Source organism: Anopheles marshallii, chromosome 2 (genome assembly GCF_943734725.1).
Source record: "Anopheles marshallii chromosome 2, idAnoMarsDA_429_01, whole genome shotgun sequence".
In the NCBI taxonomy this organism is placed as follows: Eukaryota; Metazoa; Arthropoda; class Insecta; order Diptera; family Culicidae; genus Anopheles; species Anopheles marshallii.
The window spans coordinates 26,986,882-27,011,173 of record NC_071326.1 but is presented as its reverse complement, the minus strand read 5'-3'; the positions used below and the strand labels follow the sequence as shown (position 1 = coordinate 27,011,173).

The following is a 24,292-nucleotide window of genomic DNA, read 5'->3' as shown; positions in this document are numbered from 1 at the left end:
GCACGATGCCACCCCTGTTTGCTGCGTGTAATTTATAGGCGCAAAACGGTACACGTCCGCAAAGACGATAAATGACGTACCGCCGTCTTTGCGTCATTTGGCGGGACCGAATCGGCACTGCCAGCGGACCAAATTTAATGGCTCAGTTTACGTTGGATTCATCCGTTGTAGCTTTAGTATGACTGCTGCCGCATGCACGAGTGGTTTCGTGTGCTGAGGAGGAGATGAAACGTTTTGAGCTGAACTGAGTGCCACGTACGGCGAATGTCCCGCTAGAAAGGCGTTTGTTGTGTGCTAAAGTGTTTCGCGTGTGTATGTGTGTGTGTGTGTGTGTAGGATTTAAAGAAAAAATCTGCCAACTCTGAAAACACCCCCCCAAATGCCGGCCGCTGCGGCGATGGTTTCGATGTCGAGCGAACCGCCGTACTACGACGGACCGAAGAAAAGCTCCGGCAAATTTCTGACCCACTTTGCGCGCCGCTTGCGCATCGGCAAAGGTTCGAAATCGAAGCCACCGGTCGGTGCGCACGGACTGATTGAGATGGACTCGGAGGAGGATCGGCACGGGGGCGACACGGAGGAGATTGTGATACTGCGGCACGGTACCGCACCGGACGAGCTGCTCACCGGTGGCAGCTCCGGGGCGGAATCGTCCACGATGGTGCTGGTGGTGCCGGCGGCGGCCGTCGTCGCAGCGCCCCCGTTCAAGCGGGGCCATTCGTTTCGCCAGAGCCTGAGCTATCTGCTCAAGCGCACCCGGCCGAAGCTGACGGAGCGGTCCTGCACCAGCGACAGCGATGTGGTGCACGAGCTGGACGAGGATGCGGCCAACGTACGGACGGCCCGGCGGCCCGTGCTGGATGCGTTCCTGCCGGAGCAACTGCCCGCCAAACGGCACAGCACCGGCGACATCTTTAACGAGGATCTGGACGCTAATGCGTGTGCCCGGGTGGGACCCGGTGGACGGCATCGGCGCGTCCACTCGGATACGACGAGTTACGGACAGGCGGACAAGGCGAGTTCCAAGGCTGGACAACCCAAGTGAGTGCTTCCGATGCTTATCTTTCCACTACCGTGTGCTTCTTCCCCCTATTAACCAGGCTGTTCGTGTCCCCCGTCGAGGCCGGGATTGTAGTTATGCGATGACTTTTTTTGCATAATTCGCTTTTTTCCAGTTGTCACCGAGCGCAATGTTTCACTTAAACCTGCTTGGTGACTCGGTGGAGTGGAGTTTATCAGTGCCACTCGGCAACGCCCACCGTGTGGTGTCGATTGACACAGTCGCTCTAGCCTTCGCGGGCGTTTCAGTGGCGAATCTTGGGTTCGGTTTGGCCATTCTAAGCACCAACTGCTCTACCCAGCACCGCCTTTATCGCTCTGACCTTTACCTTTAGATCTCGGACGCCAGCGTCATCAATCTTGTGAACGCCAGGAAAAGTGAACGACGGGGGTTGCTCTCTCCCTCTCTTTCTTGGCGTGTGGCCGATTTTAAGTTCCGCCAAGTTCCGTGTTGATTGCGCGTCCTATTACGCGATACTTCTCCGGCAAAGGCATTTGTAACATTACCAGAACAGAAAGGAAAGCTTTACTTATTCGATTTACGAAACACCATTCATTCATAACATCGTACTTTTCTATCACTTTTATCCTTTCTTTCCCACTCTTTATATTGTGTGTAGAATGTAGAACACCTTTCCGTCACTTTAGTAGTTGTTTTGCATGGTTTTGGGTATCTCTATCACTTTTGCCTAGCTAAGTAATAGTAGTGTAGAATTAATAAATTATAGCCAAAAAGTTAAGCACCACAACGGTGCGCGGTAATTAATTTTATGGAACCTTTTCTAGCCCAACACAGTGCAAAAGTAATATGGAAATGAGATCAACGACGGTTGACATGTGCTTGGGTGTACGCCGATTCTTGCCAGGGAGTGCTTATAAAAATAGACTTCTAATGGATTAGGCCGGGGCAGTTTTTTCGAGTTGAGGCATGCTCAAGAGCGACCGGTACGAAACAGGGGAGGGAGGAGTGGGCCCACTGCTGGGCGTAGTACCGATGCCACACCTCTTCCTGTGGCCGCAAAAACATAATGGATGAATAATCAAAAGAACTTCGTTGCCCACTTTCCAGGTCAAGGTCTCAGCCCCGGTACGGGCGAGGTGGTGATTGATATTGGATTTCTTGTTTGATCTCATGCCATGCTTCCCTTTGACTTTTACGCCCACATTTTGGGGGGGAGGGGAGGGGAGAAGCTTTTGTTATTGTACTCGAAATATGTTTCGTTTTTTTTTAACGTACCAATGCCGTTTCTATTGGAAATGTCTGTTTGGCCCATTGCTACGGTCACAACCTTTAACCTTTCGCGGCTCTCGAAAGAATAATGTCCACACGGATATCGATACAGGAGAAAAAAATCTGAGGAATCTCAATAGAGGAATCAAAAAAAGATAACATTGCAATAGAAGAAACGTTTACCAGTTGATATGATAATTTTACGAGACGATAATGAACTGTCAATCAGTTGATAGCGTAATCAAGCCATCTTGTGTAGAGTAGTGTATCCGCAAGCGATATAAATTGCACATACACATACAAAGTGCATGAGAAGAAAGTGGTTTCAATTAGTGTTATATGAATCAGAATGAAATAATCTAAATCTCTAATTCATAGCTACATGAATCCTCAATGATTCTTTTAAGGAGTTTTTTTCCGTCATGTGCCTCATGTTGTCATGAATCTATTGAGATCTATTCATACGAATGACACTTACCAAATGATTCGTTGAGCACAACACTAGTTTATATTGCTTCCTGATTGAGACATCCACTACGACGTTACAGAACGCTCATCTGAGAAGCAATACAGCAAACAATTCGGATATCGAAAGCGATCAATTCAACAACTCCATTATTTTCTTCGAGCGCGTTAAGCACCACACGGCAGCAGGGTATTCCCGCACCTTTGCAAAACCTGTTCTACAGAAACTTGTTCACCCTTTAGTCCATTTCGGACAGGTGTATAAGCCATCTGTATTCAACGCTCCCGTGCAGCGTCTTTGTGCGGCACAACCGTTAAGCACACCGAAATGTCGGCAAAGGGCAAAGCATACGTATACGCGCGTGTTTTACGTGTTACGGGCACGATTGTTCCGGCCATTTGCACTTCCCTGCGGGGTTTCCTTTCTTGGTTTCGGTTTCCACATGTTTCACCGCTTGGTAACGTAGACCAGTTACCAAAAAAGTGATGATCGTACCAGTAACTTCGTTTTCCCAAACCGTTACGCACGCGGAACGCGTCTTCTAACGGAGTTTTTTGACACACATCGCGACATTACACGCTCGAATAATTCAATTCAAGTGGGCAAAAAAAACAAGGAAAAACAAGACCCAAATGACAAGCTCAACTCAACCGCGGCGTAGCGCATGATAACCTCATCAGTAAATTATATTTTTAATCTCCCAAAACGTTGCGAGCAAAGAAATTTGTTTTGCAAAAATGAGAACCAAAAAATAAAAGAAAAACAATAACACTACGCATCTGGTAACGAGGTCAAATGTGTAGGGGAAAAAAAAGAGTCACCCTGTCCTGTGCCGTGGCTCTGTGTCGATGAATTCGACCAATCACAAATGATCGTACTAACGGGATGAACACGGGATGGTCCCGTAGCAAGACGTGATGCTTTCTAGATCGCAATAAAACAAAACAACCGAAATGGTTGTTTCCATGATGAGAAGGGATGGGGGGTGGTTTGAAAAAATCGCCAAATTTCCGGCTGTTCCCAAACGGTTGGCCTGACGTTTCCTAGCCAGTGTTTAACGGTGTTATAAAAAAAAAACATAACACCCCGATCGCCAATCATCGTGCGAAATTCCATTTTCCTACCGTGCCGTTACACGGTGAATGATCTTTCCAACCGTCTCTTTTTCACCCCGGTTCGGCAGTTTGTTTCTCTGTATCGGTTTTGTTGCTTACTGTTCGCTGTATAGAAACTGAGTTGCTTCTGCGCATCAACAAAGCTGTCTGGACGATCGTTAATGTTTGCTTCCGTTGAAACGCTTCATTTGTTTTATATTGTTTTAACGATCGCATCGAATGTACTTGTAAGATCGCATTAAATGAAGGAGAATGATAAGGCAATGCAAACGGACCGCAAACACGCGCTAATGGCACTATCATAAACAATTCCAACCGAACGCATTTTTAAAGGCAGCAAATTACAATAAAAAAATGAACTAAATCGAAAACTTGCACGCGTTTTGCATACTTACTTAATGGCGGTTGTTGTACTGCTATCTGCATCGATCTATAACCACGATCGTGTTGCTTCGTCAACACCCTGTGTTAAATGAAGGGTTCGCCTGCTCATTGGAACTGTTCTACTTTTTCGTCATTTTGCAAAATTATTTGTTCGCAATTGGTCACGGACATGTGTGTGTGTGTGCGAATCATCTATCCCGATCGAAATTAAGCTTTTATTTAACTTTTCACCCACACCACAACCGATGGTGTAAATGGTGGAAAATCCACTCGAGCTGGCTTCATTCATGTAGGGTTTTGTGGGCAACCCCCCTCCCCAAGGCTCGCACACAGGAGCAAACACAAAAATGGGACTGCAACTCGTGATGAGAGTGAGAATGTGTTTGCGCGCCAGAGACAATGGGAAAGCGCAGATGATGGAGAGGAAACGGACAGTAGAATGTGCGAAAGCACACGCGGCCAGAACGGTACTACCACCATGCGCCTGTGTACGGTATAACCGGCACAACTACTATCACTAACCGATACTACTACACACCGCATTGTCCATTGCCACCGTGCACAAGCGGTGTGGCACGCAGGAGCGACCGGTGGCACACCATTGTGAAGCGTGCCGTCCGGCCGGTCGTTTGCATTCGCATTCCGGTCCTCGTACGGTGTGTCTGTGTGGTGTTGATTGGGGTGACGGTTTCCGGAACCGGTTAAAGTTAGTGTTTGATTTGGAAGGAAACCAAAAAAAAAAACCGACAGCTCGAACAAGAATTTCCCGACGCGATGTTAAGCAATACTTGCCACGAGTTGTCTTTGCTGTTCCGTTCAATCGCGGTACGCTGTTTGGATATTACTGTTGAGTGTTTGCCAAGTGTAAAACCTATCGAAATGTGCAGAAAACACACCACAGTGCATCGACGAATTTCCATAAAATAATAAAGTGTTGTGCTTCTTGCCCCTTCGTGAATCGCATCGATCAAGATCGAGATCTTGTAACGAGATCTAAATTCAGAATCGACTTCTTGAGCGTGCCTGATACGAATTGCAAATGTGCAGTGAAGGATGGGAAGAGCATCTTCAAATGAAATCTTCCATCATCCGGGAGGTTTATTTTTTTGTTTTTGGGAGGGAAAACAATCAGTGCAAATGCAAATCGATGGCTCACTAATGGGGGGGACGCATACTAAAAGCGATTACATCCCTGAGATCCCAGCAGTGCACTGTGCAACCGTGACATAACCCCCGATTGATGCATTGTGGGAACTCCGATAAGCTTTTCCTACCCATTATTCCGATCATGCAAGTTTCGCAGTGGAAAACTCGATGATGTATTGCCGGGCTAGCCTCACCTCACCTCAATATCCATATTTTAAACTTAATTTTAAATCCGCTTCTATTATCCTCCCCTGACAAGCAACTGACGGGGTGGAGTTGCACGGAAAAGGTACGAAAACCCGCTGCGAAATGTGGTGCACACGTCGGCAAAAGTCGGCCTTGGGGTTGTGTTCGGAGTTTGAAAAGTACACCAAAGCCAATACGGTCTGCTGGACAGGAAGCGATGGTGCTGAGCAAACGTTAAAGCTGTTCCTGCTTCCTATTCAGCGACCGGTTATTTGTACGGAACCAGCGACTCCAGCACACCGATTTGCCGGGTTGGCCATCGATTTCACAATACGCCATGGTTGGATGGTCGCCATGTTGTGGTGCAAAAAGTGTTGCAGCCCAATGTTTACGGCGCTTTGCACCGAATGCGTTTGGAAACCCACCCGAGTCCCGTGGGGTGGGGGAGGATTGGGAAGAAAAAAAAAAACCCCCCACGGGGAGAAGTGAACGACAAGTGTCGAATGGAATACACGCCCGGTTGGGTAAGGATGTGTGTACAGTGTGACCGGTCGGTCAACCGGTCATCGGCACCAACTAGTCGCCAGCCTGGCGTCAATACCACAGTGACGATGATTAAAAGCAACTCGACACCGGACGGAAAAGGACCCCGGTTTTGCTGTGGCGTTCAACGCCAACCGTGCCCGGCGTACAACTTCCAGCCGCATGCGAGGGTCGATAATGGGAAGGAGGTTATCGCAGTAGCCATGGGCATCTTGTACTTGTGCTTTCATCTCCCATTCTACGAACTCTAGCGAATGGGGCCCATTTCGGATGAACCTTTGGGAAAGAATTATGCGGAAATTCGTTATCCTTAGAAGTGGTATAAATGTTGCACACGTTTGGACGGATGCTCATGTGCCCCTAACCGTTGCTATCCAAGTTGGGGGCTCTCCTTGCCAGATAAACAATTTCCATTCTCCAGACGGCAGATCGTTCTAATGAAGTGATAACCTATTTATCTTCAATCACACATCAACGGCAAGGTCGTGATCGCCCCAACAAACTGCAACGTTGTACCGGTGGGGTCCCTCCCACTTCGGCCCTCTGTATCATTCCCAGAGCCCGAGCGTCACCGTCATCCCAGCACTGATAAGAAACGGAAATTGCGCTTGGTTCTATTGGCCGGGCAGTAATCAAAAGTGTGGGACAACGGTGTAACGCGCCTCTGCATTGCAAACACGTCGATATAATGATACGACCGAACGCTTGGCGCAGATCGCAGACAACCGGCACAGCGGGGCGTTTCGGCCATAAAACACCTTGACACCTGGGCACTATGTGTGCTTATCACGTACCCCTCCCCCCACCCGCCCGCCCACAATCTGTTGACAATTCGTTGCAGGGCCACTCGTTGTTCTTACGCAAAACCCGGCTGCTGTTGTACTTTCTACCACAGAAGGTTGATCCGGTTGTGGGACGTGGATATGTGACAATGTTTTGACATGCATGACAGATAGTGGAGGTCGTTACGAAGTCTGTGTCAATAGCAGTAGATGGCGCTACGTGTTGAATCCTAATGTTGCCACCATTTCGCCGCCAGAACGAGCAGGACCGACCACCCTGCTGTTGGTTTTTTTGCTCGTTTGGAGCAGTACCTGTTTCGATCCTTGCGCGGTTCCGATCCTGATGGCTAACAGGCGAGCCAGGATAACGATTTGATGGAACAGCTTGGGTGCTTAATTATTCAACGTTGTAACCGCTCCATAATTCATGGTACCTACCTATTTTGGATGTGGCACACAACCGATGTGAACAGGGCGTGGGAATAGGTGCCTCTTGCCTGGCTCGCACTAACCGGGTTTGGAAGCTCATCAGGATTCGTTTGGGGGGTAGAACGAAGAAGAAAAAAAGACACCACCGTTAAACACTAACCCCCCCTCCTTCCCTCCCTTTTGGGAAGACCGTTTTGTACCACAATTTCACCGTTTGACATAGGAATTGGTCGAAACGGCAAACATCAACAAGTAACCCAGCATGGTCCGGCCGGCCGTTACGCGCCGATATCATGCCATCGGAACATTCCGTCCGTGTGTTGCGCTGGAACGTGAGCAAATCGTAAATTTCCCGCGCGTTTCACTTCGATTCGACCGGTGGTGAAGTTTCTTGGCGGGTTTGGGACTGAGCGCACAGTCCCAAAACCCGGATGATCGATCGTTAGTGTTGTGCGGTGTGACTATTCGCTTATCGTTGGCAGTGTGGTGTAGCAACTCCAACCCGGAAAGGTGTCCAAGAAGCAAGCAGCAAAACGGCCCATACCGGGCCATGTAAAACGTTCGTTTGAATGGTGCTGTTCAGTGGTTGTGAGTGGTAAAGGCAAAACACGGTCCAAACATCAACGACGGTGTCGCTAGTGTGTCTGTCTATGTACGCAAGTGTTGTTTTTTTTTTATTATCACCAGGCCAAGATCATGTTGTGCTTTGTGCAAGGTATTGCTAGCATGAATCACGGCACCAACGGCGGCAACCCTGCGATGGTACGCAGCAACAGTAAGCTCGGTTCGTCCGAGGTATCGTCCACGTCATCAGCATCGTCTTCTTCGCCGGCTGGAAAGCGGTTGTACAAGGCACGCCGTATCATGCTCCGCAAGTCCAGGTACTGGAGATAACGCGCGGTAGGGCATCTACCCCCACGTCGTTCTGTTGGAATTCCAAAGTTCCAAATGTATAAAATTTAGAACATTCTCAAAAGCTCCTCACAAAACTCCCAGCATAAATTGTAGTTAGATCAGATAAAAACAAAACCCCCCCCAGGTTGTAGGGGATTAGCACTATACATGAGGTAAACGTGACAGATATCCGTTTCGAGGTGTGGTGCAAAAATAGCAGTTAACGCTAAAGTAGGATTCCAAATTTCGCCATCGAACGAAGATAATTAACGGCTCTCTCCCCCCAACTCCTGGGGTCTGGAGCTGAAGCAATACACGCCACGTACTCAATGACTCAATTCTTGCGCTGGCTTCTGTCACCTGTGACATGCGAGAGGGCAGCTGTTTAGACCGGCGTGCTCTAGTTTCATCCGCCAGCACGTGGCACACGGGGACCCGGCAAGCAGGGCGAGACACTGTTGCGAGGGCGGCGTTTAATCCTATTACACTGCTGCGTATTCTACGATGTCCCCGACGCCAGGTCCGCTATTTTTAAGCACAGCAGTGTCGCACCTTGATGCGGAGGTGCGTAATGTTTCGTTCGGTGCACCGTGTTGGGTATGCTGGTCTATCGACCCGCTCTCCCCACCGGGGCAAACTCCGGCACGATATCCGACAGTTCATTGTCGCGTCCGCGTTTCCTTTTTTTTTGTTGCAAATGTCGGTCTAGGTTACACTTTACGAAACCAGCGTATGGTGTGCGTTAATAGGTGGAGAAGCAAGTTTTGCCATTGCAAAGTTATATACTCAATTCCTAGCCCGTTACGTCCCTATTACGGCGAAGGTGTGCATGCATGCTAGTACTATCCTTTACCCGTTGTATTTAGTAGTGTTTGTTCGGTTATGTATTCTTGTTGTACACTGCACGATATATTGTAGATCTGCTGACAGACCCATCACATACGATCTACCGCAAATACCCCAATTATGGACACGGATTTTTTACTGATTTGTTTTATTCCACCTTTACACACAGATCCGCCAACAGTGTTGGGCTCGGGACGCGTCCACTACCACTGTCCTCCACGATAGAACCGCTCAGCAGTGTGGAAACCCCCGGTGGGCAACCGGAGGGTGCGGCCCACCTGAATGTACTCTCACGCAGTCCTAGTCATTCGACGGCGAAGAGCGATCCCAAGTAAGTGCCGCTTGCATACCTTCCGGGGGCTGGGTGCATAATTAGTGTTCTGTGATTCGGGCAAACCGGGGTGCATTTAGTATGTATGATTCAGTTCTCAAAGTTCCCCCCCCCACCAGGCAAAAGAAAGGGGTTTCAGAGGCGTTATCTGTTTGATTTGAGGTGTGAATCACTCGATGTGATAAAAGCATGTTTTTGGCAACCAATCGATTCCATTACAAGGTCTGTGACTAATGTCCCACATGAAACTACAGTCGAGTCACAAAACCACAGGTAGTGTAAGAGTTTTTTTTGCGTTGACAAATGTACCCGAAAAACAGGGTTGAATTCCCACTGATATAACTATTTAATTACTGCTGATAATATATTACGCTGCCAACGGCCCAAAGGTAGAAACATTGCTTCACGCACAAATTCGCAACGTGCCGGGGTGTAGCGTGTGTTTTGTGCATCCGCAAGCCTCGAGTCGTCTTGTCCCTTCCTTATCAGTCAATGGGTCGCCCCGGTGCTTCAGTTACTTTGCCCAGGTGTTATACCTACCCCGGACACACCTTTTTCTATCTCGTTTCATTACGTTGAGGCGCGTTGATGTCTGAAAACAAGAAGAAGAAAAAAAACCGAACGATGGCTCTATCTGCGGAACAGGAAGCAAGGATTACGGTGCTGTCTCACGTAAACTTGACCGGACTGGAAATCGTCCGTGGTGAATTGGTTGGGTTTGCAATTTGCACGTCCATGTGAGCAATAGTCCCGTCGATAGCTTATCGCCATTTTTACCTTTCGGTCATGTTTTTTTTAATCCAACCAAAGCACGAGACCTGTTCATGACCACCAGGTGGATTGTTTTCACACATTTAATGCCACTCTCCGCTTCTGATCGTATCAAAAAGCTCCAGCAGAATATTTATTGATAGGAGCGTGAGGAGTGGGACTTTATTTCTTTTATCGGACAAATTTAAGGCAGGTGATGCTACTGACGTGGTACGAGTTACATGGCACCTCCAATTAAGCCGGGTTTGACCACCTTTGGGTCTGAAAACCTTCATGTTTGTACTGGTCATTAATCCACTCCAAACCCCGAAGACGATCCGAAAGGGGAGTCCTTCCGGAGTTAACTCCGGAGTCGGCTCTGTATTGCCTGGAGTTAATTTCAAATTTGCTTACGGATTACTACGGGATCGACTCCAGATTTAACTCCGGATTATTCCGGATTCAATTCCGGATTACTCCGGTGTCAACTCCGGATTACTCCACGGTCGACTCCAGATTTAGTCAACTCCGGAGTCGACTCCACAGGGCTTCACACATATTTTAAATGGAGTTTTCACTGTTTTCCTTCAGGTTTCTAGTACTTTTCCTCGCATTGTGCAGTATTTTCCCACTGCTGGCTTGATAGCTGCTGATTAGGAGCTGCTAAGTAACTTCGGAGTGACTCCAAAACAAAAAAAAAGAAAGGTTTGTACCCAACACTCGTTTGTGCTTATCTGGCAGATGGGTTGTGACCAACCGATGGTATCGCTGGCGAATGGAAATAAAATACTTCCGTACGCACCCACTGGCGCGGGTCAGCCGGGAATAGAAACGCGAGGAAAAGATGATGATTTTGCAAATGTACGATCCGATCGCAAATGATTTGTACTTTTCGGTTGGCGGCAAACCACGGTCAAAACTGTCGACTAATGGGTGGAAGCAGAAAAAAAAAACAGTAAAGTTCGCTTTGGCTTATCATTATCGTGTCACGGGAGAAACGTTGCGTTGGCTTATGACGATGGCGAAAAAAAAAAACCTCTGTTTCGATTATTGGTACCGGTCCCGGGATGGACAGCCAAGACACACATACACACATGGAACCCAATTCCGTTCCAGCACCAGCAGAGGATGCGGTGCGATAATGGGCATCGTTTGATTGATAAGATAATCCTTATCAAAAAACAAAAAGCGAGAGAGGGAACGATGCGTACCGGTTGGAACTGGCCGGGCGGTTTTTTGTTTCGCAGCTTGCGATAGGAATCGAACTTTCTTAGCAGACTTGCGTTCAACCGGCAAGTTGACAGTTCAGTTCTCAAGTGGCATCGGGATCAGGCGGTAGCTGTTTTGCGGTCGGGGCTCACCACAACAGCACCACGCAACAAAAACAATCGTCCGGTTTCATTCAACTCGTGATCGTTCGTGACGCAGAAAGGGAAATCGGGCGATCCTATTTACAGTCACTGGCGCGCCGTTGTTTCACCATACAAAACACAACGCGCATTCAGCCAAGTTGGTGCCGGTTGGGAAGAGTGGTCTGCTATTGTTTATAAACAGTGGCGCGATCTGTCATTGTACAGAGCGAGCGATCGTGCAAAAGAAGCGTGTGTGTGTGTGTGTGTTGGCTATTGTTTTTAGTTGTGGCAGCACGAGAGAAGACCAAAAAAAAAAAGAAAAGATGCTCTGTGTTGCGCATCGTGTGATCGTTTTCTAAAAATTAAACATGCCCTCAAAAGGAAGATACCCACCGGGAGCAGACAGCGACAATGGCCTTTATTTGTGTAGTTAGCTCTGCGCCGCCACCACCACCACCACCACAACCGCGACCCGTGCTTGTGTGATATTTAAGGCCGGCTGTATATGGTCACAAATCGATTGGCTTTACGAGTGACGAGCTGGACTTAATTTACACCAATGTGCGTACTCACCGAGTAGGAGGGAGGTGTCCAGCAAGAAGTGCATGTTGAACTGCATTGCCGCCAGCATGGTATTTCAAGCTAATGTTGACAAACGGCGAAACGGGCTCGGGAACGGTAACGTTTCACTAGCTTTATCTTGGTCCTCACTATTTTGGTGGGTGTGCGTGTGTGTTTGGTAGTTATCAGTGTAATAAGTTATAACAACTTCAACTGAACACAAAGGGGCATGAAATAAATCATTCCTACACGATTACAATACTTCTCACACCACAGCCGGTGCGCAGCTCGGCGTGCGTTTCGCATCACAAACGTCACCAGACGCGGCGAGAAACTTCTTCGCCCTTCTTTCCGTTTTATGTGTGTGTGTGTGTGTGTGTGCTCTGTTGGCCATGTTTGTTGATGTTGTGTTGCTCCCATTCTGAAACCGCTGGCGGCGGGGCGGGCGGCCTTCGCTGAAAAGGCACCCACTTGCTGTTGATTGAAATCGCCTCCAAACCGACCGCTTGCGTTACGAAAGCACACCCAACCGTCGGACGACGATCGGCGAGAGATTGACATTTCTTCCGTCGGTAGTGAAGCAAAGTTGACTCTCTGCCTGTAGAGTCGCAGACCGGCGTTGCACTTGTTCTGCAGCAGCTGCCTGCATCGTCGTCAATATTAATCGTTGGAAGTGCGTGCCCCTTTGTGTTGTGTCAGAGCGGTGTTTTTGTTTTCCCTGTCGGTGCGCTGTTGATCGTGATCGTGCCACCACCACCTGCAGCGAGTTTTTGATATGAATCAGGAAAGGACTTAGACGCGAAAGAACTTGCCAAAGGTTTGGTGCGGTGTATCGGAAACATAAAGCATTGCGAGTGCGGTGGCCGTCGTGCAGGAATTTTCGTTTGCCGGTGATCACCGATTCCCAACGCTGCTTCCCAAGATGCCTCTAACACCAGCGTATTCGACACCAAACATCGCTACCGATGACGATCCGGAAGTGCACAGCGTACGGTTGCGTAAGCATAGCGCACTCTATCGGTAGGTTGAAAGCTAGAGCTAAGAACAAACTCATTCCAACGGTACCAGAGTATCGTGCCACGAACTAGACCTTAGTAAAAATACAGCAATTTCGTGGGGATTAGATAAGAAGAGAATGTTGTTGCGCTAGAAAAAAAGGTGATATAGTCAACAGTACTATATGAAAATTTGGAAGGATTAAAGTTTTCGAATTGAAGATTATCGTACCCGATCATGAAACCTCGTGCTGGAGATTAACGAGGCAAAAACCAAGTTGACGGTGGCACCCATCAGCGGCCCTGCCAATAAATCCTAACTTACGCAGGTGCGGCGTACCGATAGGTGTACGCACTTTCGGAGACGTTCAAAATTTCACCAATCTTTGGTCAAAGGTCAGTATTGACAACAACATTGATGTTGAAATACGCGCTAGGGCATTGGTTGCCAGCCGGTCTTTCTACAGTCTGAGGGAACTTCTCCACTCAAAAAGACGAATGAAGCTGGGACAATAGAGAACTTATATAGTCTGGAACTATATCACATATGCCTCTGAGACATGGACTTTGTCCAACACTGACAAAACCCTCTCGGTCTCGTTCGAGAGATGCTCAGAAGGATTTTAGGCCCTGTATGTATGGAAGGAGCCACTACAACGACGATCTTTATGAGCTTTACGACGGACTTACTGTCGTAGCGCGCCTTTCAATCACCAGATTCCGGTGGGTTGGTCACGTCATGAGAATTACGCCGGACGATCCAGCCCGTAAAGTGCTTTTACGTCGTCCACATGGACAGAGGAGGCATGGTAGACCCAAATTGAGATGGAATGATGGCGTTGATGCGTCCGTCAGAAAGGCCGAGATAAACGATTGGCATACGACGGTCCTCGACCGTGAGTGGTTTAGACTATTAGGACTCCTGCAGGCAGGCCAATACCTTGAAGTTGTTGTGGCGGTAAGATAAGTAAGTAAAGTTCTCGGTGTCGAATCGCTAGAAAATACAGCAAATAGAGGTAGTCGACCACTTGGTGCGTTCAGACCTGCCCAGGATGCTGGATTTCATAGTCGTACCACAGGACTATCTCGCAGAGGAGAAGATTAAGAAGCTGTTTTCGCCTAACTGTAGTTGTTTAGGTTGGGAATTTGAACTACAAAACCAGATAGTGACACGGAAGAGCGAAGTGCGTCTGCCAACTACTCCACCTTCAGATATCTTAATGCGGTGGAGTTGCACATCCTAGACATAGTCGAGCTGTTGGTTCCGTTATTGCTCAAATAAAAACTAATCAATTATTTCACCCAAGCGGTGTCACGCTTCAACTCATTCCCGGGCGTGATTAAACTCACTGCAACAATGAATCCATTATCCCATTAGCAATTAAAGTCGAAACCCCCCTGGCACACGGTGGGCGCCAAACGCAACGTTGTACACTTTAATGCAAACTTCGTGAAGGCCCCCGTCTACGTCGCCGGGAATAAAATGGTCCATAAACAATGGCTGGAGATCAATCAATCAATCATGTGAATCACGCAACAGCAACAACCAAAAAAAAATAAAACAGGTAGAAGTAGAAGGTGTGTCACTTTCGTTGATCTTTGCCGTTGCGTCTTGTGTCCATATTTTGTGTGATTGGATTAAACAGCAAACTTCTCTTAAAAATGGCACACTCCTTCTACACGTGCTGCGCGCTGCGGAGTTATCTGTTTTTATTTTTTTCGCTATTACTTTTTCCCCCCGAATCAGATATTCTTTTTATAGGGTGATTAAATTCAGACTAACCATCGCAAAACGGGCCCACAACGGCCAAAATAAACTTTATACCCATCTGTGATGACGGAGCGGTAAAGCTGTCGATTGCACCGCTGATTCTTTATCGGCGGAAAAACGTCGAAACGTTCGCTTAATCGGCGTTACCGATCATTGTCGACCGCCGTACACTCGGTATTGAATGTAGTGTCGCTATTGCGTGAATTGTTCCCGAGCCAAACCCATATCTAGAGTGGGTAAATTAGGCGGAGTGAAGAGGATTTTTTTTTATGTTGCTAACTTATTGTTACTGTTACAGAGAGGAATTTTATCAACGCATTGCGCTTTTTTTTTAACATTAAAATGCAAAATGTAATTTTCATTAAATAAATGTATAAAACAATAAATGTAAGGCTGTTTTGTTAGAATTTGTTTCGGTGCGGCCTTATAAAATCCACAAAAAAATATCAATTTGCGCCAAACTCGCGATATGTAATGATCGATTTTCACCGTGTTCGTACGGTGGTCACGTTCGGCATTCGGTACACCCCTTTATCAGTTAGTTTATATTTTAAGCAGGAATGTTAATGCCACACTAAAAGCTGATAGTGTATCAGTGTGGATAAGTGAAGTTAGTTGGAATGGGATGAAATTTTCGCTCGCTGATAAGCGGCAGAGAAGTTACACCTAATTCACTGTTGTATAATCGATTCGAGCGTATCGCTTTACATTTCACTGGCGTCCGGCTTCGGGGTTCCGAACAGAAGGGAAAATGTACAGTCAGCATTTTCGACCATATCGATTCATTTCGATTATTTTGGTTTAAACAATTCTCGGTTTTTCAACCGTTTGCGCGAACCATTCTGTCATAAAAGTGACTGATATATATTTATTAGAGCTATGAACATTGTGTTAAACAGTTATTAAAATTTTGTATTACGATGGAGTTTGAAGAAATCTCAGTTGCGAGGAGTGTTTAGTAAATATGATTAATATTCATGAATCTTTGAACAGAACGAATGAATCTGAATCTTTATTCCAAACATTGATGAATCCTAAAATATTTATGAATCATCCAAGATCTTTGCGGTCCAAGGAGCTTGTCCTCTGCCGGGCCTTTCCCCCACCCCCCCCCTTCAAACTTGGTCTCCAAAATATAGATCTACGACTGCTCTGATGATCCATGAATCTTTTTTAGAATTAATTCCTGATTTGAATTATTCCTCGATGGGTCCATTTTGATGGGTGTAAGACCCTATTCGAACCCCTCAAAAGGAAACCAATTGAGCACGGATAATCGGCGCTCCACTGTGCATTCAAATGGAAGTACTTCTCCGGTCGCGGAATCCCCAAAATTTTCTTCTTGTGAAGCATTTTTTACCTCCCTTCAAAGCATCCATAAAATTGCGGCTCTTTAGCAGTTGCTTAAATAAACGACCAAATTCCGCTGGGGCGTGTGTTTATAAAATAAAACCATCGCGTTCGCATGACGCGTGGAAAAATGGATCAATTTGACCGTTAAACGCTGTTCCGTTGTGGTCAGCATGTTCCTGCACGCAAAGCGAAGGAAAACGGTTAGCTGGCCAGTACCGCTGCTAGTACACCACCCACAGCGGTGGGGGCGACACCCCGGCCTGCAGCTACTAATCAGATGCAAATGGAATGTAAATTGAATTAGTACATCTTGCTGCACGATGGCCGATGTTGTCGTTTGACACCTTCGCTGGAACACACAGCCACGTGGTACCGTGAGTCCGGCCGTCGCACAGAAACAGCTGTTCTTGATTGACATCACTGATCGGTGTGATCGGTGGTGCACTACCGCCGGTGCAGTGTGCATCCTTTCTCACCGATAAATAATGGACGGGCGTGGGGGGTGGTGGTTTATGGTCGAAACGCCACCCGCATCGATTGCAATGTGCATTATTCGCTCGTTGAACTTGACCTTCGTCGCGTGCAGTGTCGGAAGTCAATAAGGGCGTACGTACCGCCACAATGCAAACCCAAGGTCATTAGGATGGGGAAGGGGGAGGTCGTTTGAGGCAGGGAACGAATGAATCGGTTGCTGTTTCTAATTGTGCGCTTTCTGTGTGTGTGTTTGTTTTCTGTTTTGCAGATCGCTCAAATCGCTGTCTCCGTCGGCACGGTCGTCCACGATACGCAGCTCTAGTCCACATCCGCTGAAATCGTTCAGCAGCACGCGGGACACCGTCGACAAGCCGGAAAAGCACCACAAAAAGAAGGAGGGTGGTATGTCATGGGAGCAGAAAAAGTTTGCCCAACATTTCGCCCAGGTTCCGGACGATGAGGTCGTGCTGGATTGTAAGTATGGTGCACCATATTACCAGATCGACGCAGCCGTCATCTTGCCGGTACCTCCACTGACTGTCTGGGTTTTTTTTTGTTTGCAGATTTTTCCTGCGCCCTCGTTGGAGACATCCTGCTGCAGGGTTATCTGTACATTACGCAGAACTACTTCGCCTTCTACTCGAACGTGTTTGGATATGTAACGAAGGTAGGTTTCGTCTAGCGGGAAGCCCGACGTTCGGCCCAATCGCCAACGAATCGGAATAACACCACCTGTTTGCTGTTTCAGTTGCTCATCCCGACCGTTTCCGTGCTGGACATATCGCGTGAGAAGACGGCCTACATGTTCCCGAATGCGGTCGGCGTGAAGACGCGCGACGATCGGCACGTGTTCGGCAGCTTCCTGAGCCGCGAAGCCGCCTACTATCTGATGTGCAGCGTGTGGGAAAGGGCAACGACGCCGCTGAGCGACTCGCTGGGAAGCATCCAGCACACCCGGCTGGCACCGCTGCACGCGGAAGGTTCGGAAGGTTCGTTGGATGAGGACAGCAGCTGCTACGATGCTAACGAAAGCTCGTTCCACGGGAAGGACGAAATGCCCGATCTGCTCGATTCGGGCGATTCGCACGAGAAGCAGCTGAACGTGACCGAAGGTGGCGGTACGAACCAGTCGTCCGACGGTGCGTAACGGCAAACGCGTCTGTGCACAAGCAGACACATTTTCATTCGCACGACATTTCATCCCCCATTTCCAGATTCCACCGTGCTGCAGAAGCAAAAGAAACTTAAAAAGGAACTGCTGCTCAAATCGCCCGCCATCGTGAAAAGCCCGGCCCTTCTCAAGGTGGCGGTCGCGGCCGGCGCACTCGATGGGCTGAAGGGTGACAAGACTTTACCGATGCTGGCGGGCGGTTTGATTGGTGATGGTGGTAGCGGTGGTGCACGCGGTGTGTACGGTGACGGTGCCGGCCGTAGCAAACTGTCCCTTATAAAGCAAAAGCTCCGGCACATCCTTCCCTCCGATTTTGGTATTATACACATAGGATTAATATTGGCTGTCCTGCTGGCTCTGTTTTCCTGCTTTCTGGCCTACAAGATTCACGCATTGCAGGCCCGTCTCGCCGCGCCACCCATTCGATTGGTAAGCATTTCCGTTCAACAAGCGAGATCCGCCTGGAGGCGGCTACTCTGCTGCTCTGTTGCTAATGTATTAAAGGTTTTTTATTTTTGTTTTAGGGTGACGATACAGACTTTTATCTCGATGTGCTCCGGTGGCAGAAGCGTTTGCACAGCAAAAGCAAGGAGGAGGCTCAGATCGTGCTAAACTCGAATCTGGAGCAGATCATTAAGGTGCGCAAGAGCCTGGAAACGCTCTCACTGTTGATCCAGGACTCGGCCACGGACGGTAGCGGAGCGGACGAACAGGGGCTGCTCGGTGCAATGATCGCGGACGGTGCCAGTAGCGTGCTGGAAGACAGTGGTAGTTTAAATCAACAGTACTTCCACGAGGACGCTACATAGCAAGCTTTATGAGTAGGGTAGAGGGATCACGTTGGGAACGAATGCTGCACTTGGAAGCTCACGTGTAAAGAAACCATCTGCAAATGCAAGGGAAACAGAGTGATAGATCAAGAGACATAGAGAGAGAGAGAGAGAGAGAGAAGGAACAGACAAATAGGATGATGGATAGAGATAAGTTGCCGGCAACGAGGAAGAAAAGACACGGCATGTCTTTGGGATGTTTGGATTTTGTGGGGCGTTGAAATGCGTCACTGTGGGCGCATGTGTGATTTTGTACCTTTAGCAGAACGTGTTTCGTTGTTGATCTTTAATTTATTATTAATTTTTTTTTGTGACGCTTAGTTTGATAACTAATTTAATAGAAACAGGATAGAGACATCCTACTAGCGAGAAGCGCACTTTCGTTGAGCAGTGGCAGTTTAGTGCGGAAGTGCGATAGTTCACTCAGAAGATGCATTTAACGCTGCGGTTTGGTGAGGTTTGGTTGACCCACGACGGTATCTACGAGTGATTTATAATTATTTTAATAGTTGAAAACAAACCCGCGTAAAAGTGGGCAAGATGATGATGCGCGTGTCAAGTTTGGTCGTGCGGACCACCAGAAGTAGTAGCGTTTTTTTTTAAATTATATACATGCAATACATGATGCGGGTTGCGGGACAACACTCGACAGTACAGAAATTGCCAAACAACCGCCACCCAACAGCATGCCTTTCTTCCCCATGTTTTTGCGAGAGTGGGCCCGCTTGAAGGTAGTTCCTTCGGGGCAGAGCAGCACGTAGTAGCTAGTAGCATTGAAAGATTAGACACAGTCCGTGCCCATTCGCCGGCATCATCGCCATAAATTACGGCGCACGGAGGTTAAAGAGTAATTGTCCGGTAGAATCCATTTTTTAGCCAACAGGAAAACAAACAAACAAACACAACAACAACTACAACCTCCCCCAAGCGTGCGCGAGAGTACAAGCATTGTTTTGGTTTCGTTTGCTTTTGCTACCCATTTTTTAAGAATAAGAAAACCCGCCCGCCGCCTAAACGGAACCGTTTTTTGGGGCCCGCTATTGTATTTTTGTAACGCGACCAAGCGCAATCACACAGCGTGTACAGCGTGGTTTCGCTTGCTTTTCCGTTCGTCCTTCTTTTGGAACCATTTATCTCGATAGTTCTCGACAGAGTATAACAAAATAATAATAAAAAAAAAAAACCGTGTCGATTAGATTTACATACAAGCGATAGAACGAAACGTAAGTGTAGAAAACGTGTAGGCGAAAGTTTAACGGGGACGTTTGCTCAAAACATAACGGTAGCGCGCAGTTGATGAATGTAGTGCGGGTTTTGGGTGTTTTGGCGTTCGCATTTGTTTGCAAATGTTTTGCTCCGGCTTTTACCAATTAAGCTCGATTGTGTTGTACATATAACGTTGCCCGATTGATTATGTTACGAGCTGCGATCTCCGATCACGCATCATCGTCATCGATTGGTGCCATAGCTTATGCGCTTGGTTTTACCCACACCGCTCAATTCGATGAACGACATGGAAGGATGCGATTAGGGATGCGGTAGGGTTTTGAGAAAATAACACTAGATAAAAATCCCATTTTCTCACTTTGGTGTTGAGGTACTTGCGGCCCTTGCGCTCGCCCTACGACAGTGTGGTGTGATTTTACGCGTGCAATCGAATTGCATCCAAATAGCTGAGTGAGTGCATTACTATCGCAAACTTGCAGTATTGCTGCAGGGGTAGAAGCAGAGCTTCATTAACAATTATCGCAGAATGGTCACGAGGTGGGAACTCATCAGACAAGTACATGGCGCACAATAATAGTTCGATGGCAACAGGGTACGGGCTAGCCGGGCCCCGTCGAGTTCGACGAGAGTCGTTGCGTTCTGTCAGCAAGACCAACGGGGGACATGGGCTAGGCCCGCCGATAGAGCGATAGGTAAAGGTAAAGCAAGTGAAGAGACTTAAGACCTGGGAAGAGGTGATCAATTAAGCAAAAACAAGCAGAAGGGGTTAAGGAAGATATACCGTACTAGAAACAAATGTCTGTGATATGTATGCAAAAGTACATGAAGGAATGGGAAAAAAAAACCAGAAACGGAACGGAACGGCACAGAGTGGGGCCACTCCAATACTGAAAGGTAACAACAGGGGCAGTGAAGAGTGAAGAACACAAAAGCAATGAAGTGAAGGGAAATTGGGGGCGTAAATCACAGAACTAACAGCCGACAGGGAAGGGGGCAAAGAAACCGCCACCAGTTTATGTTTCAGCTCTTATTGTTTTCAAACTTTTGAATTCCTTTTCCCATGCTACACTCCTTCCTTTTCTTTTTTTTGAAGACTTTGTTGGTTAGTGGTGTTAAGATGGAAGAAATAAGTGGTGGTGTTAACGCTCTTTTTGACTAATTTCGATTTTCTGTTTGTTGAGGGTATGTTAACGATGTAGGATTTAAAGACATACGAAAGCAAATAAAACCGTATCCTGTACTATGAAAAGCACAACCATATCGGACGGCTCTGATGGACAGAGGTGGAAAGAAATGTGTTCTTATTCGGAAGGGTTCATAGAGCGTCCAACGTTGTCTGCAGAATATTCGGAAAAAATTAATGGCCGGAGTATTCGCAGTAGAGAAAACGTAAGCATCAACCAAGGTGATGATCATGTTGATCATTGCTGCCTCTCAGAGTGTATGCTAAGCTTGTGAATGGTAAGTATGACTGTAGAGACTATGGTAAGTCCTGTTTCCTGAGGATAACTTATGCAACACTTGGCAGGCAGTACATAGCTGACTTACAAATCGCAGAATATGGTTCTCGGCTGGATCATCGAAACGGTTGTTAAGAATCCAATTTGCCCAGACACAACAGCAGGACGTCTTTCGATTTGTCCACCATGCATCCATAAAACCTGGACAAGTATTCAAAGCAGGAATTTCGACTAGTGTTGGATGAATCTGCTTCAGATTCATGAATCATTCAAGATCTATGGTCGCTTTAGGTCTCCAAGGAGCATGCCGATACGCCAGTTATCTGAAGATTCCTTAAGCTTTTCATGAAGTTCATTACTGATTTGAATAACTTCTCATTAAAGATGCATATGAAAGACTCTTCTCAAAAGATTCTTCAAGCACAACACTTGTTTAGATCTCGAAGTTAACATGAGGAATGACGATTGGAAAGGAAAGGACTGAGCAGACGGCATAAAACCTCGGGTTGGAGATTAATGAGGCGAAAACCAAGTTGATGGAGGCACCACAAGTTGATAGTTGAAGGATATTTTGGGTCAAAAGGCAACACCGACAATCACATTGATGTTGAGATACGCAAGGATGCTACCGGTTGTAATACAGTCTGCGGTAACTTCTCTATTTAAAACACTTGAACAAAACACGAAACACTCTATGAGCTGTACGGCGAACTCATTGCCATAAAGCGGATTAGATTCGCCAGGCTTCGGTGGGTTGGTCACGTCATGAGAATGACACTGGACGACCCAACCCGTAAAGTTCTTTTAGGACGTCCACATGAACAGTGGAGTCGTGTTAGACCCAAATTGAGACGGAGTGATGGCGTTGATGTGTCCGCCAGAAAGACCGGGATAGTGAATTGGCTGACGACGCATTATAATGATCGTAACATGAAGGAAGAATAGTGATCTAGCCAGATCTAGCCTGATCTGAATCATCCAAACCAATTTGATTCGAAAATTCGAAGATCGTTAATTATACTATCTGTTTGCTGGAAAATAAGTCTTTTTAGCATCGTTAATGTTTAACTTACCTCTTAGGTCGATCGTTTATGAAACACTTTGACCCCACAAACCTTTATAACCACTAAACAGTTTATTGGTGTACAAATTACTTAACAAATGCAGGTTGCAGTTGCATCAAAGCAGCTCTCGTTAATCAAACCGTGTTTAACTTCCACGTAAACCCGCATTGTCACACCATTAGAGTGAAATGAAGTTCCCCGTGGCGTGATAATGCTCTTGCCCGATTGTAACATTCCTGGTGGATTGTTCTGGAACTAACATAGGTAGTGGCAAGTAAATCCCATTCCCTGACGCAAGCTCGCTTCATTACCCAAAGCTTCCCTCCTCGCTCTTTCCAACACGGGACTGCTTATCATAACAAGCGGTATTAACTCAGTTTGGAATATAATTACAAACGACGATTCCACTTTCGCCAGCATTCAACTCTACCGTTGTTGTCACCGTGTTAGATAAGCGTACCTACGTACCTTTGTGTGTGTGTGTGGGTGAGCATCCTCCAGCAGCAGCAAGTGGGTTTCTTTTGGCCAGATAAAAGCAGACGAACGAACACAGCAACACAGCATCCCGCCGCAGGCATCTCACGAGTTTTCACCTACTTTGATCTTGGTTTTGTTTTCTTTGCTGCAGACCACATCCAATCTCACCGCGGGTGACACAAACGACAATTTCACTAGCGGCGCAACGTTGGTCAGTTTCTCTTCGGTCGTTCCTCCGCGTGTGCATCGTGCGCGTTCAGGGAGTAATTTCACTTTCGTTTGGCATATTCGCTTGCGCGACGATGACTGAGCGACGTGTGTTGACGGTTGCGTGTTGTTTACTGCCGGTGCTGCTGAGCGTGTTTGGCGTTCTGCCCGGTACGGGTACTGCTGCAGGATCTGCCGGAGTTACTACGAAGGATATTTACCGACACGACTGGGAACCTTCGTCTGCTGTGGAGTTACGTGCCGTGCTACGCTGTAAGTTCGTTGATTCACCCAAAACTGTTTTCACTAAGCACGGTTAAAACAGGTTTTGCACACGGTGACATCTTTTGTTGAGTAATCCTCTCACTAGCTTTACTACCTTTGTGTCTTCATGCAACAGCACTGGCCAGAACGAAAGAAAACGAAGGTGTTCAGGCGGAAGGCAAGCAACTTCCTTCCTTCTCAGCGGCTCCATTCGGATCGGTTAATCCCTGCAAATGTCTCCACGGCATCTGTAGCTGCTGTTTGGGTAAGAGGACACGTCCAGTGCTTCATGGTCACTTTCACATGTACGCATTCGTCACTCGCAGGTGTTTTCAGCATGAACGGGTGTGCGAACCTAACCTACATACCGGAGGACTTTGCGTTTGAGTTTCGCATGATCTTCAACAATCGCGTACTGACGAAGAACCGCATCAGCGGCAAGAACCCGAAACCAATCTGCGTACATCCGCCGCGTTTTGACTTTATCGAAGTGTGTGCGAACTTTTACGACGTTTACTTTGTCGGACGCAACATGCACGTGTGCATGGAGATGAACGGTAACTTTGAGGGTTATGAGCTGTTTTCTAGGTAATTTCCATTCCCGTTAAAGAAAATGCGTGCCTTGTGCGACTTGTTGTGACATTGTGTGTGGTTTTTTGTTTTATTTTGTAGATCGTTTAATTGCTTGCGGATAGGCGATAAGGGTGTGAAAGTTATGAAACCTGGTGAAACGATCGGCGGATCAGTGAATCCATCGCTTGAAGCAGAGATCGATGCCGGCGATGATATTGAGGATTACGATGAGGCTGTCGTATGAACGGGCGTTCCCTTTGTAGAATAAAGCACTGTTGAAGCAAAAAATGTCCGTTTTGTTGAAATTTAATTTAAAAAAAAATCCTTTTGAAAATTATTTGCATCTAGCCG

General features: G+C 47.2%; 2 protein-coding genes across 2 annotated transcripts; both read left to right on the top strand.

Annotated features, from left to right (window-relative positions):
- The first annotated feature begins 379 nt into the window (after positions 1 to 379).
- Positions 380 to 18,648, top strand: LOC128708556 (GRAM domain-containing protein 2B-like). Its single transcript, XM_053803534.1, has 7 exons — positions 380 to 1,041; positions 9,251 to 9,412; positions 16,937 to 17,142; positions 17,232 to 17,335; positions 17,417 to 17,807; positions 17,883 to 18,268; positions 18,364 to 18,648. The coding sequence occupies exons 1-7, from the start codon at positions 380 to 382 to the stop codon at positions 18,646 to 18,648; spliced, it is 2,196 nt and encodes a 731-aa protein (XP_053659509.1).
- Positions 18,649 to 23,199: 4,551 nt separating this feature from the next.
- Positions 23,200 to 24,185, top strand: LOC128707892 (uncharacterized). The gene is made up of 4 exons (XM_053802849.1): positions 23,200 to 23,377; positions 23,505 to 23,633; positions 23,695 to 23,956; positions 24,041 to 24,185. The coding sequence occupies exons 1-4, from the start codon at positions 23,200 to 23,202 to the stop codon at positions 24,183 to 24,185; spliced, it is 714 nt and encodes a 237-aa protein (XP_053658824.1).
- The last annotated feature ends 107 nt before the right edge of the window (positions 24,186 to 24,292 follow it).